Genomic DNA, 19,517 nt, shown 5'->3' with positions numbered 1-19,517 from the left:
TTTCTTCACAGGTCTACTTGGCTACTGGTTAAATAACTACTTTCTCTCCTTCTCTTTTGTCTTTTGTAGCACTGTACATTGCTGACAGCAGCCCACTGCAAATTGCTTGCCATAATTTAGTTCTCTAAATGCAGCAATGCGTTCATATAGACAAGATGCAAGAAGAAGTGGCACAGTAAGAAATAGGACTTTTGCCAAATTTCACAAAGACAGCCTGTGCAAATGAAAGCCCTTATAGCTGAAAGAGCACAAGCAGCTTTAATAGCAGGGGAGAAAGCTTAAAGAGGTTCTGTAACAGGCTCAATACTTTCCCCAGGAGCAACCTAAATTAAATCATCAGGCTACAAGCTAAGAAAAAGCACCATTTCTCTACTGCTATAGACAAAAAATGATGTTCATCACTGTCATTAAGGTTTCGCAGGAAGAATAACCATGGCTAACAAGGTGGGTTTTTAAATTTTTTCTTTTTTTTTCTCTTTACCAGATTTCTGTCTCCTACTTCCAGCCACAGAACAAAACCAACCCCTCCAGACTGCACACATATTTAAATATTTTTACAAGAAAAAGAGATTAACCCTGACTCTAAATCTGTCCTCAGTAAATCCTAATTAACTTTCTAAGCACCTCTTCTACCTAATATTTGATGATTCATATGTGTACTCCAATGTGCCAAAGGAGCTCACTCAGCATACTGGAATGCAACTAAACGCACTATCACATCAGTATGACAATTTTCAGGTTTGTCATTTTGTTTGTTCAATTAGGAGAGGAAATTATTTTAGGTTCTGTGAAATTCTGAGAGTATGGCTAAGCCAGGTTTTATGTGACAAGTTAAGAATGTTGTACTAAATGCAATACATACTCTGTTCAACTCTGCAGATACCCAGAATGACTGAGATTTTTGCGACTAAGTTAGCAGATTCACTTGCAGTATTATTCCAGTATTTAGCAGTAAAATTAACAAGAAATGTTCTCCAGTTTGTATCTTTTAACTTGGTTTAAAAGTCTACCTTCAGCACATAGTTTCATCCTGCTCACTTCTAATTTTCTCAAAAGAGCTTTGCAAATTGACTTCTAACTTTCAAAGCTGTGGTTTACAATCATGAAAACACTTTCATGATTAGAGTTATTAACTGTATTTATCTTTTATAGGAGTGCTTGTAGCCAGGTATTTTCTGTCACTGAATCAGTAAATTGGTTTGTCTTCCTTGGCCCTCCTAAGAAAAACACCAAGGCCTCTTCCAGCAAGCTGAAAAAACACAGTAGACAATCAGCTCAACATTACACAGAAGGAAGTGTGTGACACACAGAATAACAATCAGGGTATCTTTTAATCCCTTTATGCTCCTCTGCAATAGCACCAGCTCCAATCCCAGCCTTTTCAGGCACACACAAAATGCACCTGTGCCTTAAATGATTCTGCAAGCAGTATCAGACTCCCCCAAATGGGCAAGAAGAGTAAATGTGTGGAAAGTCAATTCACAGAGGCACATTTAACACATGGGAGAAGAAATTCCTAAAAGCAGCATTTCACAAACTCTAAATCTTCAATGTGTGGAGGAAGGCAGAAAGCTATGTACTTATGGGAAACTGACAGGCTTGATAAGTCACCACTTAACTGGTGCTGTTAAATATCCTTGTGGCTGCTGTGATAAGCTTCCTTTGACCTGCAAGGATTCTCCAAATGATTCCTGCCTCTAGGGCAATCACCATTCTGCCCTGCTGCAGCCTCTTCCACAGGCAGCACAGTGTCATTTCAGAATGTCTTTTAATTGCTGTTTTCCTAGATGTAAATTAAAAGGCCATTTGGATAGTAAGTCTGCAGTGATCCTTTGGGTATGGAAGGCCAGGTAATGTTCACAAGCCCAATACCTCTCAGCTGGTAGAACTGGCCAACATCTCATCCAGTCACTGGTAATTCATCCCACGGTTTTCTTAACACAATACTGTCAGGAAGATACACATCTCCTGATGGGAGTCTCTGATAAGACACGGTGCTCAGCCATTCACTGGCAACTCTTACCGGTTCCTTGCTTCCTCCCATCCTCCCCCACCACATTCAGCCATTGTACCTCAGCAAACTGAAACAATGCAGACTCCTCCGTTTGTTTTACTGCCCCCAGGACTCCAGGCTGTGACGTGTTGGAAGAGATCTGTCAGGAAAACAATTATGCTTGTGTTACCTAACTGTTCAGTTTCAGTATCACACTTCAGCATGCTAAATTTATAATCTGTCATAAAAAGATTCCTGGTACTCCAGAGTATGCAAACAAGTTCCAACACACCCTTAGAACAAACAGTATCTGCTTTCCAGGAAACACATAAACAGGTGATCTGTGAAATGGTAATCTTGAATTACTTTTCAGAAGGAAAATCCTTCCTAGAATCTACAAAATAAGCTTTTTTTGAAGGCTTTTATTTGCCTGCTGATATACCAAAGAAAGGTTAGCAACCAATACTTAACACTGTATTGTATTTCACAGTTCAGTGGAAGACCTGAGACTGCAGAATGGTGGTGATGACAGAGCACAAATTGCTACTTAGTACAGAAGGTAAGTGTGGACAGAAACACAATGTGTGCAGGTATTCTGAGACACCAGATCTATCCCCCACACCAAGGTAACTGCATTTCATACTGTTTAACTTGTGTCAATTAGTTTTGTTGCAAATGACACTTCTGGTTAATGCTAGACTTCACTACAAGTATCAATTATTTTGCCACTGACACACATACCTACCATGCACTGGTTAGGTGCACCCTCTCTACAGGATGTTTAACATCCTTGAAAAATAAGACTAGCTAATTTGCATTTCTAATTACTGATCGTCAGTAGGCTACTTCTAAACCACATGTTTTAGCAGTGCAGGTGAGCTTGTTTCCTGGCACCCACTAAAAATTTTCTTCAATGGGTAAGGAAGAGCCTGAGGTCAGAAATCCTTAGCAAGGGCATATCTGGCAGCACACAATTCCTGCCTACTACCACATGAGTCTGGCACTTCCCTCCTTCGGCACTGTAAAATGAACTGAAACAATTAGGTGAGCTGGTATTTGTCTTACTCTTTAAAAGATTCAGCAGTGAAATTCAATACAAGACATTACTCTACTGACAGTATAAGCACACAGAAGCAGCTCAGAAATATGGGAAGGTGGATGTTGAATCATTACCACAAAAGTGTCATAAGTGAGACTGGAATTAACCAATTCGAAGAAGCATCTAAGTATTGCTCTTCATTGCTGGCACACCGGGCATTTCCTCTTCCTAACAAGAAAAGCCAGCAGGCTGTTTAAGAGCCTAATTTCAGGTTATCTACTTCATTCTGGCCATTATCTTTAATCAGAAATAAAGGATCAGTGCTCCAATTTACTTCTAATATATTTGAAAGACTCAGATCTTAAGCTGGAATTCAAGGGCTTGTGCCTATTAAAATATCCAACTGAAAAAGAAGTCCCATTTCCTGTGTGCTAGGATTGCAATGTGTCTGCTCCCAAAGTGATGATCTTTTAGGGAGGAGTATGAAAGTGTACAAGGCAATGGGTAATAAAGACACACAAGTCAGATTCACAGCTGGTGTGAATACAGGTAATAAAAAACCCTCACTATGACAAAATTTCTTTCCATATACACTAACTTAAAAACTATCCAGTGTCTTGTAAAATCAGTATCTATACAACTAAATATTTCTGTGTCATGTATTATGATTATTTCAAGAAACAACTGATGCTTGCAGAGGGCTAGAGTTCCTTGCAATTTCATTTTTGTCATGTTATTTACATCTATGAAACCCATTAAGACTTGGATGAAACTCTTCAAAGAAAAAGAGCAATAACACACACACCACAGTTACACTTCTAGCAGTAACTGGAGTATATTGACAAAAATATTGTACACTGCAAAATCAAAGCACACTTGCATAGAGCTGTTTGGTGGTTCTAGAAGAAAATTTTGGAGAGTCAAGAACTAGAATGATTTTTGATGGAACCAGTGACTAAAGCAGCCACCCTAGATTAGAAACATCCAAATACATGTTAAAACCTTAGTTAATAAGTCTCTAGTTTAAAACTAAGTACAGGAATGACATATCTCCAAATTATAGCTTAAACCAGGTGCTCCATTATTGCACCTGGGTTTCCACCAGGGTCCTAAACACCCTCTCTTGCACTTCAAGTCTTACCAACCTGATAAACAATTCAACAGCATAAACCCAAAAATGAGGGAACAAATAAAAACATCAATTTTAGTTAAAGACATTTCATTCTTCTTTCAGCTGGACATCAGATGCTTCTTAAAAGGATACACTAAGGAAAAAAAAACTCTTTTAAAGAAACTCACCTCTGCAAACTGAAACAATGAGGACTTCTGACAGGCTTCTGTAGAATTAGATGTATCAGACTGGCAAGTACTGGAGGAAACCTGAAAAAAGGAAAGTGCAGGGTAAGACCTCAAAGGTGCTTCCCTCAAGCTAAAAACAACAGTGAGCAAAATAAACCATTTAAGAGAAGAAGGGCAAGCTAATGTTTCACAGTCCTGGAAAAATTAAATCACATTTACAGATAAAAACATTGTTTAGCACCCATTATAATGCATTTGAAAACTTTCTTGGAAAAGAAGACCACAAAAATACCAGGCTTTTCTTCTCCTTTTATGATTCTGAACTTGTCAGAATAGTTTTATACAACAGAATACTCAATGGATTATACTGGACTACACACATAACCATCTTGTATTGGTGATGCTATCAACACTACCACATCTGTAATTTGTGCTATAATTCAGAGTAAGATTACACAGAAGGTAAAAAAAATTTTGGAAGACACAGTTGATGACAGAAATACTATTTAGAAAAATAATCTCCAATCATAACAGCATGAAAATAATTAGATAAGGGTAGCACAAGCCTAAAATTTCTCTAATCATGTACTTAAACATACATTTTAGGGGTGCTTTTGAGAAGCAGTGCAAGAAAGTCATTATAACTGAGAACAAAATACAAACAAATGACTGTTCAAAACTAAAAGCCTTATTTGAATTAACACATCTTAGCCATGGTATTCTTATTAGCTAGAAATGTGTTAATCAAGTATTATTCTGTAAAGGACTTCTATCAAATACGATACATTCATTAAGCATCACATTTGAGTATAAAATATTTACATGTGTAACTCCTAGGAGAACGAAGTACTGTTAGTGTAAAATAAGGTATGTAACATGGCTTGTAAGAAACAGAAAAAAAGGAAGGAAGCTTTTTAAGATTTTATAAAAAGTAACAGGATGGAAATTTTTTCCCTAACAACTTTTTTCCCCTCAAAATTTCAGTTTACTTAACAAATTAAAAAATAAATGTGGGGCTTTTTCTTATTCATTACCTAAGCAAGTAAATCAACAGCTTTTATTGGTGAAAGCACATAAGATTTAGCTACTGACTGCACCTGTTGGTAAGTAAGCACAAAGCCCCACAGCTCGTGCAGCTTGCCCTGCTGCTGCTGTCTGAGATCCTGAAGCACTGCAATAGCAACAGCAGCATTTGCTTTCAGGAATCTGCTACCCACGCTCCCCTGGAAACACAAAATCCAAGTGTAGCAGCCCAGAGGACAAGGGGAAATTCAACAATGTGACAATTTGCTTACATACAAACAAACTTTTTTCTTTCCTGCCATAAACCTCATTAGCAACAGTGACTCCTGTTAAACACTGAGCAGAATGTTTCATCGGTGTACTATGGGAGTACAGCAACCCAAAGGGCTACAAAGAATGTAATTCTAATGTCTGTCTTCTGCCTTTTTAGTAGGTTGTGCTACTGTTTTCACTGATGTAATGTTTATTACTGACTTTTATCATGTTTCTGTACAGTCTGTTTAAGACGTCTGTGCCTCAACAGTAGTCCGGCCTACTACCAGAAAAGTATCTGGCTGCTTTTGAGAGACCCATCTCCAAAGGTCTGAGATTCTGCAAAGGTGCAAATATTTAAGGCTGCTGCTTGCACGTCTGAACATTCATTTGGTTATTTTAGGCCACTGCATTGGTGGGATTCTTAAAAGAATAACCAAATTTTGGACTTGTTTCCCATATTTTTTGCAGTTCAATCAGTTGTTTTACACTGCTTAGCTCTGAGTTTGGAGCCATTGAGCCATGGACCCCAGGAGCACCATGCTGGAGCGGCAGTGCCCTTCCAAGAGGGGCTATCTGGGCTCAGCCCCCACAACACAGGTGCTGTCAGACACTCAGGATGAGCCTTCTCGCTGCCTCGGAGGGCATGTGCTGCGGGCTGGGCACAGCTTGTACACCTGGTGGTACCAGAACCACTTGCTGTGGGAGGTGTGAAGCCCAGTTTTCTATGGGTTTGTGTGTAGAGGACAGATTGCTGGTGCTCAGTAACCCAGTGGAGGTTTTGTAGTTGGAACCGCTATGTTTTTCTTATCAATTCCTGCTACTCTTTAAAAAGTTAATGCTGTTGCTTTTACTTGGCAGAGCACTTAATTAGACCTTGTTTCTTCTACTCTGCTGCTCTCCAAACACTCTTGACCTGTGGGAAACTTATTATCTCCATGACTTCTACCATTTGCCAGGCTGAACCCAATCAAAGCATTAAAATAATTACCAGAAGGAGCAGATGCACCGATAGTGCCATTTTGTACATCCCATTTCCTGCTCTAATAAAATGTCCTCAACATCCCATTTCTTCCTCCAAGCCTTCTCTCGAGCTGCCCTGAGAGATTTTTCACTTGTGATTCACACTTTGCATGGACCCTGCATCACATGAGTGATAGCCTTTTGCTCTCAACAAGAAGAAAACCACAGGCCTTCCTTTCCCTGCAGGTTACCACAACCTGCTCTGAAACGATCCCACGGACCGAGGGCGGAGGAAATCCCTGGGCCGGCCGCGCCCTGAGGCTGCGAGGCGTTGGCGCCGCAGACGGGCAGGCTCTGGAGGCTTTGGAGGCCGCTCCGGCTGCCGGGATTTCTGGGCAGTAACCCACCGAGAGTCCACTAGGTGCTGCTGTAAGGCAAGGAAAGGGCCAGACGGACGAGTATGGGCGATTTGCAGGGAGGCGAACGGGCAAGCAAGGAGCGCTGCTCACCCGGCTGCAGCCTTGCTGTCAATAGCCTGCGCCGAGGAGCCGGCTGTGCCTGGCACAACCACAGCAGCTGCAGATGATCCGTCCGGCATCTCTGCTCAGGTGTTCAGTAAAATATGCTCACACACCGCTGTCTTGTGTAACCGATGAAAGCATTCAAAATGCAGGGGGAAACTGCATATCCATGTCCTTCACCTACAAGGTCTGTAGTTTCTCTTGCCTATCTGCTTACTAATGCCAGCTGCTGCCTAGAAATCAATCACCCGCCACCACTGAATTCTGTTATCAGAAAAGAAACTCTCTAGTCTATTACAAAAATTTGCAAAACTGGGAACATACTGGCAACATACAGAGATTGCAACTGAAGCCTCAATTCTGTAAATATCACTGTTGTGCCTCTTCCCATCCTCCTGCTGGCCGGTCACTTGGTTACCTGACATCTGGGCTTCTGACAACTTGAAGATTAAACACCTCACTTGAAAAACCCCTATCCATTCATTTAGCATACACTTGCCAGAACATCAGCAGATGTTGAATACTCTTCATTGGACTAGCAGACCTCTAAATACAACATCCTTCATCCTCTCTCAAGTGCTGAGCAAAACTGTGCCAGTGTTGCCCTTCTCTCTGTTAAGAACTTTAAAGTTGTAGGAGTATCTATCTAAGACCTATGCTTACAAGGCCACCCAAGGCTGCACAATCATACATACACACAGCAGTCAATATGCATGTCACAGCTAATCCCGTGTCTGGCAGATCCCCAGTTAAGAATCATACATGTGTACATGTATCTTAAGTGTATACACACACTTTCATGATAATTTAGACTACATGTTATAATTTAGACCATTCTTTAAAATATGACAGTGTCTGTCCTTTTCCTAAAAATTGAAATTGCCAAGGCTTTAAATGTACAATGTATATTTATATACTCACAAGCATATAAAAACAATACATACGTTCTCCATAATAAAGCAACTTCTGAACCTCTTTCACTACCCATACCTCTGTAGTCACCTTAGTACACCATATTCTCTCCCATGTGAATACCAACTCTAATACAACACAACTGGCTCCTCCTCTCCCCTCAAGAGCAAAGCAGCTTCCCAGCTCTACAATGAATTCTTGAGCTGCTTTCTGAGTCTGTCATACTCCTCCTAGCATGTTCTGCTAACCTCCAGGATGCTGGTGTAAGTGTGAGATCATAAGCATGGAAATCCAACCATAGATCCTCCTAAAGGCATGCTAAGATGACCATCTTACATCTCCTCTGTCTAAACGCTTGAGGGTGGGAAGACAGAAGAGCTGTTCAGTTACCCAAGTCTAAACAGATTTAGGATCATTACTGCATTTGAGAAACACATGGCTAAGAAATATTTGTTCTGTATTGACTCACCACTGAAACATAAGAAAATAAAGGACAAATGGAAGACACACCAAGGCTGCCACACAAAAGAAACCAAGAAAGTCTCTCAGTGCCTGGACACACAGCTGGAGACTTAATTCCTGCAAACACACAATGAGGAGGACTGAACTTTGTTCATTTGTGTCTCTTTAAGAATACCAATCTCCCCAGTTGATCTGGAGGAGGTATTTTACAAAGGGGACCCTCAAAAAGAATCAGAGGTGTGCAGTTTCCCAGGAAAGTGCTCTGTCCCTTAACCACTTCTCAGGCAGGGCAGGACAAATAAAATACGGTAATTCATTAGTAAGTATGGGCTACATTATGGCTCATCTCAACTCTAGCAATCCCCCAACTAGTTTTGTCTGGGCTGTATTTATGACAATTATTTTGCTCTACATTTTTGGGGAAAGCAGATTACACAGCTTGCTTCTTTGATGTGGAGGGCCAGGTTTCAAAAGAAGACTACAGGCTCAGAAGAGTAGAGTGTAGTTTATACATAAGCTGAATATTTCATCACAAGTTGTATTGCACACTTCTACCGGGAAAACCAGGATTTATTGAGGCACACAGGAAACATGTCTTCTGCTCAAAATAAGGAAGTTCTGATTAAAAGAACTTTCATGCACTAAAGCAATCACACAATATGCTTTTTGATTTGACTCTAAATCTGCATGTGGATTTTATTCCTACACTGCCATCTGAAATCATACTACTTAGACTCTTGTAGAATCAAGTCACCTCAGCTCTCAAGGTCATAGCAAAGACCTTTTTTAAAGGAATGCAGTATCTGTGACTACAATATACCTTCCCTCACATTTAAACATAACAGCATAGTAAAAGCAGCTTGTATGCTCCAAGCTGAAGAGACTACAAGTTTGAGAAGGACAGTATAATTTTAGCACAAAATAATGTATTTCTTTTCACTTCTCTGTCAACTTGGCTTATGAATGTTTCTTATTTTTCATGCTGCAGCACAGAAGGCCAGTACCCACACAGCACAAAACTTCCATGGCTAAAACTGGTGTGCAAAGCACTGAGGAGTCCTGGCAGTACAGAAGCAATACATCCCAAATGCACTACACGTATAGATTAAGTTAATTATTACTTTTCCTCCCAATAAAACCAACAACAACAAAAGAGAGGTCTTTCCTAGAGCTAGAAATTTATGGCAGTATTACTTACTATATCCAACAAAGAAGCCACCTTTTGAACAATTTTCAAAGTTGGCCTAAAAACCAGATTACATTAATAATCAGTCTAAAGAAAGACCAGAGATCTCTGCACTACTGGAGATATACACAAACACTTACTAGATTCCTTTGTAAAAACACATTTGTGATGGCAACTGAACTACAAACTTCTTTTTAGACATAATGATTTAGTGAATAGGAGCAGACTGCAATACTTCAATTACCTGTTAGCACTTGCAGGGTTTCAGAATGTATATACAATGATCCTGACTTTATAGAAAATTACTTGTCTATTCGTCTGTTAGTGACAGGCCACAGTTGTGTCAGGCATTGCACAAGCATATAGAATCCTTACCCAGAAAAGCTTGCAAACCAACTGTTTGTTAACACATTATTTCAACCCTTTTACCTCTGACAATGTCTCTTCACAGGCCAGGCTTCACTGGTATGTTCAAGTATCAGCAGAGTTAATACTAAATTCTGCTCAACCCACATTCACAACTGGGATACAAGACACACATTTCATTCCCAACTTTAGTTACCTGCGGTGTGTCCTACACTTTAATTCCTCACTGGTCAAATATTCCTCTTACAAGCTCTTTAGACTGAGAGCTCATGGTAAGGAAGAGAAGAGAGTTCCTTACCTCTTGTGCAGTAAGTGCATGTTCCCCTGCTAGAAGCAGCATACTCAGGCCTCCCATTTGTGTAGGATCTGTTAAAAGAATAAAACGAAGTCTTAAGTTGATTCATTTGCTTGTTTAAAAAACCTACCACTTGCACCACTAAAGACCCAGAAGACTATTTGTCACAGACACTCTCAGCAAGCTGCCATAAAAGGCAGTTCAAGAGAATCACAAATAACCATTTCTGTACCCTCTGGGAAGGCTTTCAAAGCTGTTTGAAGGATTTATTTGGATTTGTGTGCTTAACACCCCATTGCATGGATTTACAATTCTACTGCCAAAGGTTTTATGTACTACAGAGATGAATATCTTTAAAACAGCAACTGTAATGATCTCACACATAAATATACACAAAGATGCTCTAATAATGCACAAGTTTATAAGTTGGTGGATGCTCCTACCAAGGGAGCGGTTCCTTCCTTGGCAACTGAACAAATAAAAGAATGGAACAAAACAACACAATCAAGCTCTGAAGGAAAATTTCTATTTTCATTTGTCTGTAATTTAGAGCTGTATTTAGTGGTGAAAAGTGCCAGCCTGACAGCTCTGAAGCATAAAGCCAGAACAGCACAAGCACTGACCAGGCAAGCTGCCTGCCTACTTGTTGCCCTGCCAATACAATACATAATTGAGGAATGTAAAATGGAGATATAAATGTTCTTTCTCCAAGTATTTGGTACTGACAGCTTTTTCCCTCTGGCCTTCCTGCACCTCAGGAGCTCAGAAAATGACAAGAAGTGAAAGCAATAAACTCTGACAGTGCATTAATCATGGAGTAGCTTTTCCACTCAGAACAGTGGTTGCTCTTCATCACTATGAAGACTAATTGTCTGATTTTGGGAGAATGCCTTGGGAGCAATGCAGGCAAGTGATTTAACACTGTCATGTAGAGACAGGGAGACACAGTGGCCAAATGTCTCATGCAACAGCCACAATGCGAGTGGATTTTTTATCTTTTCAGCTGACATGGGCCAAACCTGTACCTGTAAACCTCCAAACAGTTTAGGGCTGCAGATGATCACAGTCCAATTCATGGGAACACTCATCAATGCTGTTTAATTCAATATCACAGATGCTGCCCAAAGTTTTCCGGCACAGAACATCTCTCACTGACATTCCCAAGATAAAATTTTCCAATAGTCTTTTAGAAGGGTATTAAATAGAATCAGAGGAAAACAATGTAAATAAACCAGGCTCATTCACTATGTCATGGATAGAAGAGTGGCATATTATTAAACAGGCATCCTAAATAGCACCTAGCTTCAAACCCAATATTCAACTGGAATTAACTTTTTCCTTCACCACAATAAACACATAATACAAATGTGTTTTAGAGGTTTTAGGTTTTTTGAAGAAGTTTGCCCTTTTAAATTAAAAAGGGGAAAATAAAAGCACACTTCTATGAAAAAACAAGGCACTATCAGAAGTGTAGGATCTAGTAAGAGGAAGAGACAGAAAATGTGCAGGGCCAGTAAGTATCTAAACACAATTCATAAGTGAAGTGACTCTATCAGCAACAACACTTTTTGCCATCCAAGCAGCTGATCAGAAACCATTCAGTCCTTCAAACCAGAAGACATCAGAGCAATTAGGAAGAGAAAAGTTAACACATATCTTGGAAGATAATGCCTGAGCAGGAGGAAGGAGAGACTGGAAGAGATCTCCAGGTCCTCCATAAATTTACTGAGCCCCATATTAAACAGTAAGGCCTTGGCTGGTTGTTTTCTAGTTTCTTTACTCCCTTTGGAAGATGCTTACAGGATAAAAATCTTCTAAGCATTAAGGGCTTTCTTCCAGGTTTTAGCTTAAATATCCTCAAGGCCAGGTAGTACATGTTTTTCTGGTACTCGCATCTCTAAGATTAGTACCTGTTTCCCTAAATGATATCTCCCTTTTCTGCATTTACAGGACTTTTCCTACTCTTCTTCTACTTTGTTTTCTTGGTCTAAACAATTCAAGATCTCCCAATGTCATAAAGCACATCCATCGCCCATAATTTCAGCAATTCCTACAGCTCTCCTCTGCAGTTATCCCAGGTGCAGCTTGTCTTTCTTGTATACGGATGACCAGCAGTGCAACCACATCAGATGAGGGGGGTCCTGAAAACACTCTGCCTGACAAACTGCAGTATAGCACTTTCTAATGCCTGCATCCCCCTGATGACTGTCAGATGCTCTTTTGTGCTTTGTTTTCCTTACCTGTTGGTCCATTTCCCCCTCCCCAGCTTTGGCCATCAAGAACACCCAGTTTACAACTGGAAAATTCTTGCCTGTCTTCTAAATATCTTCTTGGTAGTTTTGGCTTTCTGCCTCTCAATTAAGTAGCTTATCATAAGAGAATAAAGATGGAAGTGTGGTTTAGTGTTTTTCTCCCTAAGTAAGCAAATACTTAAACTGTTTATTTAAATATAAAAATTAGGAGGAAGGAAAAAATGACAGATGAATTAGAAACCAAAGTTTAATTTGATGCTTAAACAACTTGAACACTTAAGCTGCAGCTGCAGAGGAGGGTTGGTGCTTAGATGTCTGTTCATGATAAAAACAAAAATCCTTCTACTAAGTTTTTCAATTACAAAATAACTTCACCTAAGGGAAGACAAAATGTACATATCCAAAAACTGCCTTATGCTTATAGTGCCTTCTCAGCACAATATATTCTCTTCTGGCACTAGGAGCTTACTGGTATGTAGAAGAATTTTAAGGGGCATTTTACAGAATTTATTCTTAAATCAACAGTACTGGGAAAATAGCACACACATTTGACTTGCAGAATGGCAGGCGATTCGTGACTTTCTCAACAGCTTTTAATATTGATGAAACTTAAAACCATCTCTCTGTTTGAGAATGACATACTTTGTTAGTACTGGGCTGGTTACAGACTCAGCAGGCTGGCTTGTTCATCATTTCTCTGTCAGAGGAAACAACAAACTGAGGAAGTACTAAGCAGGAAGAAGGCCAGCAGGAACTAGCTTCAACCAACTTTTACCTGGGTGCATAATTGAGCTTCTTTCTGAAAAACAAATTGTGTTTCTATAGGGATATAGCCTACTCTAAAAGTGTCTTTCTTCCAACCTTTGCCTCACTAAAAAGCATTTTGGCATGGATGGTTTTCTTCTGAAGCAAAAATATGCAAGTACTGCAAATCTCACACATTTGCATGGCAAAGCTTTTGCAAACAGCAGTGTTCTTTGCCCCACATCCTACACAGGTGAGCCATATAATGAGAAAAACATGCTCAATTACAGCTTCCCAGCTGGATGATCACTATGACCTGGGTCTGCAGGTCAGAAGCCCAATGCTGGTGCCATACCTCAGCTTCTTGATATAATGTAGGTCAGCATAACAAACTTAAATGTGGCATGGTTATTTTTGTAAAGCCAAAAAAAAAGGACAGAAACAACTTGTATAGGAGTTACAAAAACAAAGTAAGATCTTACTGTCTACATATTAGGTTTTCCGAAGTAAAATATAGTACACAAAAAGCAATCAAGACATGATTAGCAATGACCAACAAACAAAACAGATATCCTGGCATGATTCTAGACTCGTATAAACCCTGTCTTGAGGAAGTTACCTGCCTTGAAGATACAAGTGAATCAGTGGCATTTCAAAGGTAAAAGTGTTTTTGAGGTGGCTCAGCTACATTTCAGTTCATCAGATAGTATACAGGCTGGATTTTAAAGAGATTGTACAGGGGAGAAGAGTGAGAGTTGAATTGAACTATCATCTGAAGTCAAGCAGAGAACAGCCCAATAAACATATATAGCATGAACTGTTGTATAGTTGACAAAGCAGTAATCCATTTGGCATGGCACACTTGTCATGATGTGGATGCTGCTAACATCTCTGTCAGAAGCTGTCTATATTTTATAAGGTATTCTTATACCCAAGATATTGCCAGCCTTCACTGGCATGAGGACTGGAGCAAGATCCCATGAATTACTATGCTCATTGAGTCAGCCTGCAGGAAAAAAAAAACAAACTATCACAGGTAGCACTAAAGGACTTTTTTCAGATATAAATGGCTCTATAAATAGAACAATGGATTAGTTTCTAATTAATTCTTAATTTCTCTGTCCCCTACTCTGACAGGTGTTGATTCAAGACCTCTGTGCACAAAAACTTGACATTAGGATAGCCCAGCAGGACCACTGGGGGATGGATGAGAGGTAGATTAAGGCTTGTTACTTGTTCTTTGCATTAAATCAATAAATATTTAAGGAGCATAGAAATGACTCCTCTAAAAGCAAAAGCAGAATAGTCTGAAGGGGCTTGTGATTTTTCGAGCTGCTCTCCCATATACCAGAACTATGCAGCATGAAACACTTATTTTGATCACATTTCACAGTTCCTCAAGAGCCAGAAGAAATTTCATTACAGGCATTTTCATAGTACTATACTAAGATATACATGCCTCTTTGTTCCTTTTCATTCTTTCAAACTTGTTCCATAAAAACATTTTCTACTCTCCAGCTCACAATCTCTCTAAGCAGAGAAGTCCTATCTGCTACACACCTGTCATAAACCAGGTAGGATATGACAAAGTTTCTAATTTTATAACTACTGATGCATCTGAAACTTTAAACAAGCAAAAAAATAAACCAACCAACAAAACAAACAAAAAAGACCCCAAAACACAAAAAAACCCCAAGGGAAACAAAAGGAAAAAACAATGGCAGGGAATTTTTATTTTTTTTTAACACTGACTGCTAGGTTCTTAAGCTACCAGTATTTAACATTAATGTCCCTGTATTTCAAGGTCATGATTACAACAGTTCTGCTATTTATGGATATCGGTGAGAGATTATCTGCTTTTCACCAGCTCAGGCACTCCACCTATACTATACTTCTTCATATATTTCTTTTTTTATTTTTTTTCCAAATGTTTAGAAGTTTAGAATTTGCTCCTCTGAAATACAATGGGCAAAAGAGCACATTTAAGTGAAATTAAATTATGCTTCTCTTGATGAAAATACCAAAGTGTTAGCCCCACTGGAACATTAATCTACAAGATTATCATATCCAACTTGAGACACCCATAATTTTTTTTTGCAAAGAGTAAATTACTTAAAAGAGTACAGCATTCTATGACAGAGAAGCACAATGCACACAATCAGCACTTTCCTTTTTAACCAGAGTAACCAGAGAATGGAAGTCTCTGACAGCAGATAAACTGGAATCAAAAAATCAATCAAATCTGGGCCCTACAGGGGTAAGAGTTGGGATGCCTCACATTTTGAAATAAATCATGCACTATGGAAAATTTTAGAAAACTGATACACAGAGGTTTAACTACAGTTTTGGCAACTTAATCTGGGACACTACAGGACCATGTGTATTAAAGAAATTAGTTATTCCAATTCAGTTTCAATACCATATGCCCAGATCTCACCTGCCATCCCAAAGTTAAGTTGTGGCATTTCTTCACTTTTGGTAACTTTCCTTGGGCTCGGTAAGTCTTTTGCAGAGTCTGATGCAATGGCCCATAGCTTTTTCCTGTTTGTAACACTGGATGCCTGGGTTTTCACAGGTTTGTTGGTTGTGGGGCACCACTTGTACCCTGGGTTTGCTTTCATAAATGCATCCTTGTACTAGAAAAGAAAAGAGAAATTACCAGTCATTACATTATACTCTACACCGGGCAACCAGAGCACACTGCATGTAAGAGGATTTAATACAGTAACTAATCCTTAAATATCTTGATTTTTTAACAGTTTAATCACATGCTTAGAGTCCAACCACCAACACAATTTGCTAAGAAGAAGTATTAAGATAAGGAGAGTTGTATCTAAAAAGTGGGTTTTCTCTTTCCTCTCCTGAGGGTCTATTACCCAGAGCAGGCTGAAGTTCTGATCCTGCCAACTGCTCCCCAGTGCTTGTATGCTCATGCTCTGAGAAACAGGTACTTGAATTCTTTGCAGGTTTTCTTTCTAGTTTGAATTAAATAAAAACACACATTTAGCAATAAATGCAGCATGATGCCTTAACTTGCACTAATTCTTCTTGAATAGTTCTGTATCTTAGAATATGAGTGTATGCTTTCCCAAACCAGGCATCAAAAACAAACTGCAACCAGTACAATGTCATATTCAGTATCTTGTGATAACACCATGCCAGTGTTCCTTCCAAAATGTACCACGCTGTATGGCAGCATAAAACAAATTGTCACCATTTAAAACATTCTTTGGCCTTGAGCACCCAACACACCTCTCAGTTGTTTGCTGTGTTTTTGGTATGAGGCAGCGAAACAAAGGAAGCCAAACTACACATGGGCAGTGGGAGAAAGGGTTTGTATCCCACAGTTTGGGGGGTGGGGGAAAGGACCAGGATCTATTTTATTCACAAAACAAAACACCAACATTAAACCAAGATTTTTGAACATTAACAGTAACAGAAAACCGCATTTCAGTATTTTACATGTGCTGCTATGCAAGATTGAGAACTGGCAAATCAGAGGAACATGCCACACATTCCAGCTGCAGATGTTTGCCTAACAACTGACAGGGGTGTACAGCACTTGCTGCTGTGGGAGACTACCCAGCCAGTACCAGTGCTCACCACAGGGAGAAGGAACCCAACACCCCTTCACGACTGGGTAGCTCCCAGGGGCAGCACAAGACCAAAAGAGCGGCTCTTTGTGCTTGGAAGCACATGGCAGAGCAGATGCAGGAAGTTTTTACTGTGATTACACATTCCCACCCACACAGCTGCCATCAGTCCCGGTCATGGCATAGAGAAGCACCTATGTTCCATGCACATGCATGCACAGAAACATAGAGAGGAAAAAAAATCCCTTGGGCATCAAATACAGAAATAGCACTGAAAGCCTTGTCCTCTGCTAGAGCCACTACAGTGTTTTCCCAGCTGAACAGTCTGCTTTGTGGCAGGGTCACCATTGCACGTTTACTGCTTTCTTTCATTTCTATCTTCACCTTTGAGCTGGCACTTGCTACCTCCAGACCGTAGCAGAGATAAAAACGTTTCAGTTTACAAGAAACACGGCACTGCGTGAACCCTGCTGTGGGAAGTCCTGTATTTATAGGAATGGCTATAAATAATAAAAATCTGCAGGGATCACTGACCCACATACATGCTGTATTTTCTGAATAGGGCGTATGTATTAAATCTGCAAAGTAAGGACTGCGACACTGCTCGCCTCACACCTTTTCCCTTTCCCTCTGTTTGCTTTGGGAGCTCAGTACACCACAAAAATAGCCTGGTGGAGGGAAGGGATAGGAAGGGGAGGGTAAGGGAAGAGGAGGAAAGGAAATACACGACAAAGCAGCTTTGCCTTCCATTGTTAAAGCCACAGCCCACTCACAAATCATGTTACCAGCCTGCAGAGTGAAAAGCATAGAGTCGCTAGCAATGAGCTACACAAGCTCTTCATATCAGCAGTGCTGCTTTGAGTAATTGAATTATTCTATTGAGTAATTTGACAAGCCGACAGGCTGCCCATCAAATGAGAACTAGGACGCATGCCATTTGTGAGACGAGGCTGCAATAAGCTTTTAATCAGTTTTCAACAAGAGTAATTCAAGTGAGCTGGTCTATTAATGTCTTTTTTTTCTCTGCAAAGCCAAGAAGTGAACATTAACTGCAGTTTCTGAAGGCAAAGGAGCAAACTGAGGGAGGACAACTCATTGAAACTGTTCGGTTTCAACACAAAAAAAGAGAATATTTAAAAAGTTAAACAATGGCCAAGAAGTACTTTATATAAATGCATACAGGGGCCTGATCCAAATCGTAAAAACCCTTTTGGTATTGACTTTTGTGACTACTAGACCAAGGCCCAAAATAAACAGATAGATTTTGCTTACCAGGTCATGAGAGGATAAATTAAATGAGCTACAAAGTAACAAGAGAAAGTCAAAGATCACAGTGTTATCTACTGCTTTCCTCCCTTTCACCAACTGTGCAACTTAACACAGCAGTCTAAGCAGATGTCTAAAATTGATTAAAAAACCCCAAAACACAAGCAAACCAAACCAACCAATGAAAACTACAAAAAACCCCAACCCAAACATAAGTGCCTAACCTGGAATGAAAGACACCACCTTGCTTTCCACAGCAAATGGCAGGGCCTGCCCAGCAGCATCATGTTCTGAAGTTTCAGGTAAGAAATAGAACAAGAAGTGTTTGTGGGATTGGTCTCATGCCTTATTTCTGTTTTGTGAAAGCCTGGAGAATGTTATGTTATGCAGCAGGACCGGTGCCCCTTCAGAACTGAGGTTAAAACTCCCCAAGATGCTTTCATCACCAAATAAAAAAAGATTTGTTTCCTCTATTTGTGGTAGGAACAGGAGCTCACAAGTGGATTTCAGCTACACCTCAGGCTAGCTGTTAGCACGTGTTTAATTTTAAACGCATGCTATTAAATGTCACATGAATCCCAGAGACCTAACATTAAAAAAAAAAAATCCCTAGAAAATATAGCACTCCATTTTTCACTCCTGAAGGATGCAGAGTTTGCATTACACGTTACAGTCCATGCATCAGCCACTGGCCTTGCCAAACTCCAGCCAGCAAGCCAGGACATTTGTCCCCTCCTACCCCGAGGAGCTGCCAAAGCAGTGGCACCACAAGGCCAGCAAGCTGCCAGTGTGGCTGACTGGGCCTGAGACACCACTGGCCGAGGAGCAGCAGGGAGAAGTGCTCAGCTCAGCCACTGAATGGCAGCAGGATCACACAGTCAGCGAGGCTGGAAAAGACCTCTGAGATCACTGAGTTCAGCCTATGGACCAACACACAATGCCAGCTACACCATAACACAGAGCCATGTCCAGTCTTTCCTTAAACACCTTCAGGGTTCATGACTCCACCAACTTCTGGGACAGTCCACTCCAATGTCTAATCACATTTATCAGGCTGCTCCCTATGGGAAACAATCCTGACTGCCTGGATCTTGCTGGTGCAAAGACATATTTAAAAATGAAGTGTCTTCTAGCAAGGGAATAGGGCTTGAACAGTAACAATCTCACCAGATACTTCCTAAGGCAGCTGAACACTCCCAGGAAGTCCTGTAAGAGTTAACAGAAGAACACTACCCTTATTACAACAGAAGAACACTACCCTTATTACAGAAGCAAATAAAAATGCTGGTGCATATTTATGAGTGGTCAGGTTAATTTCTCTCAGTGAAGGAAAATGCTAAAACATACAGCA

General features: G+C 40.1%; 1 protein-coding gene across 8 annotated transcripts in view; it reads right to left on the bottom strand.

Annotated features, from left to right (window-relative positions):
* Nucleotides 1–19,517, bottom strand: part of BBX (BBX high mobility group box domain containing) — a 139,913-nt gene that overhangs the window by 40,682 nt on the left and 79,714 nt on the right. For all 8 annotated transcript variants that reach the window (XM_063148184.1, XM_063148182.1, XM_063148181.1 and 5 more), the window contains 4 exons: nucleotides 15,745–15,943; nucleotides 10,315–10,382; nucleotides 4,332–4,412; nucleotides 2,073–2,153 (listed from right to left, as the gene is read on the bottom strand). In XM_063148184.1, coding sequence (XP_063004254.1) covers nucleotides 2,073–2,153; nucleotides 4,332–4,412; nucleotides 10,315–10,382; nucleotides 15,745–15,943 — 429 coding nt within the window. The remainder of the gene's footprint in view (nucleotides 1–2,072; nucleotides 2,154–4,331; nucleotides 4,413–10,314; nucleotides 10,383–15,744; nucleotides 15,944–19,517) is intronic.

This window comes from Melospiza melodia, chromosome 2 (assembly GCF_035770615.1).
Source record: "Melospiza melodia melodia isolate bMelMel2 chromosome 2, bMelMel2.pri, whole genome shotgun sequence".
NCBI lineage: Eukaryota > Metazoa > Chordata > Aves > Passeriformes > Passerellidae > Melospiza > Melospiza melodia.
Note: the sequence above shows the minus strand (reverse complement) of the source record. Positions and strands in the feature narration are given on the sequence as shown.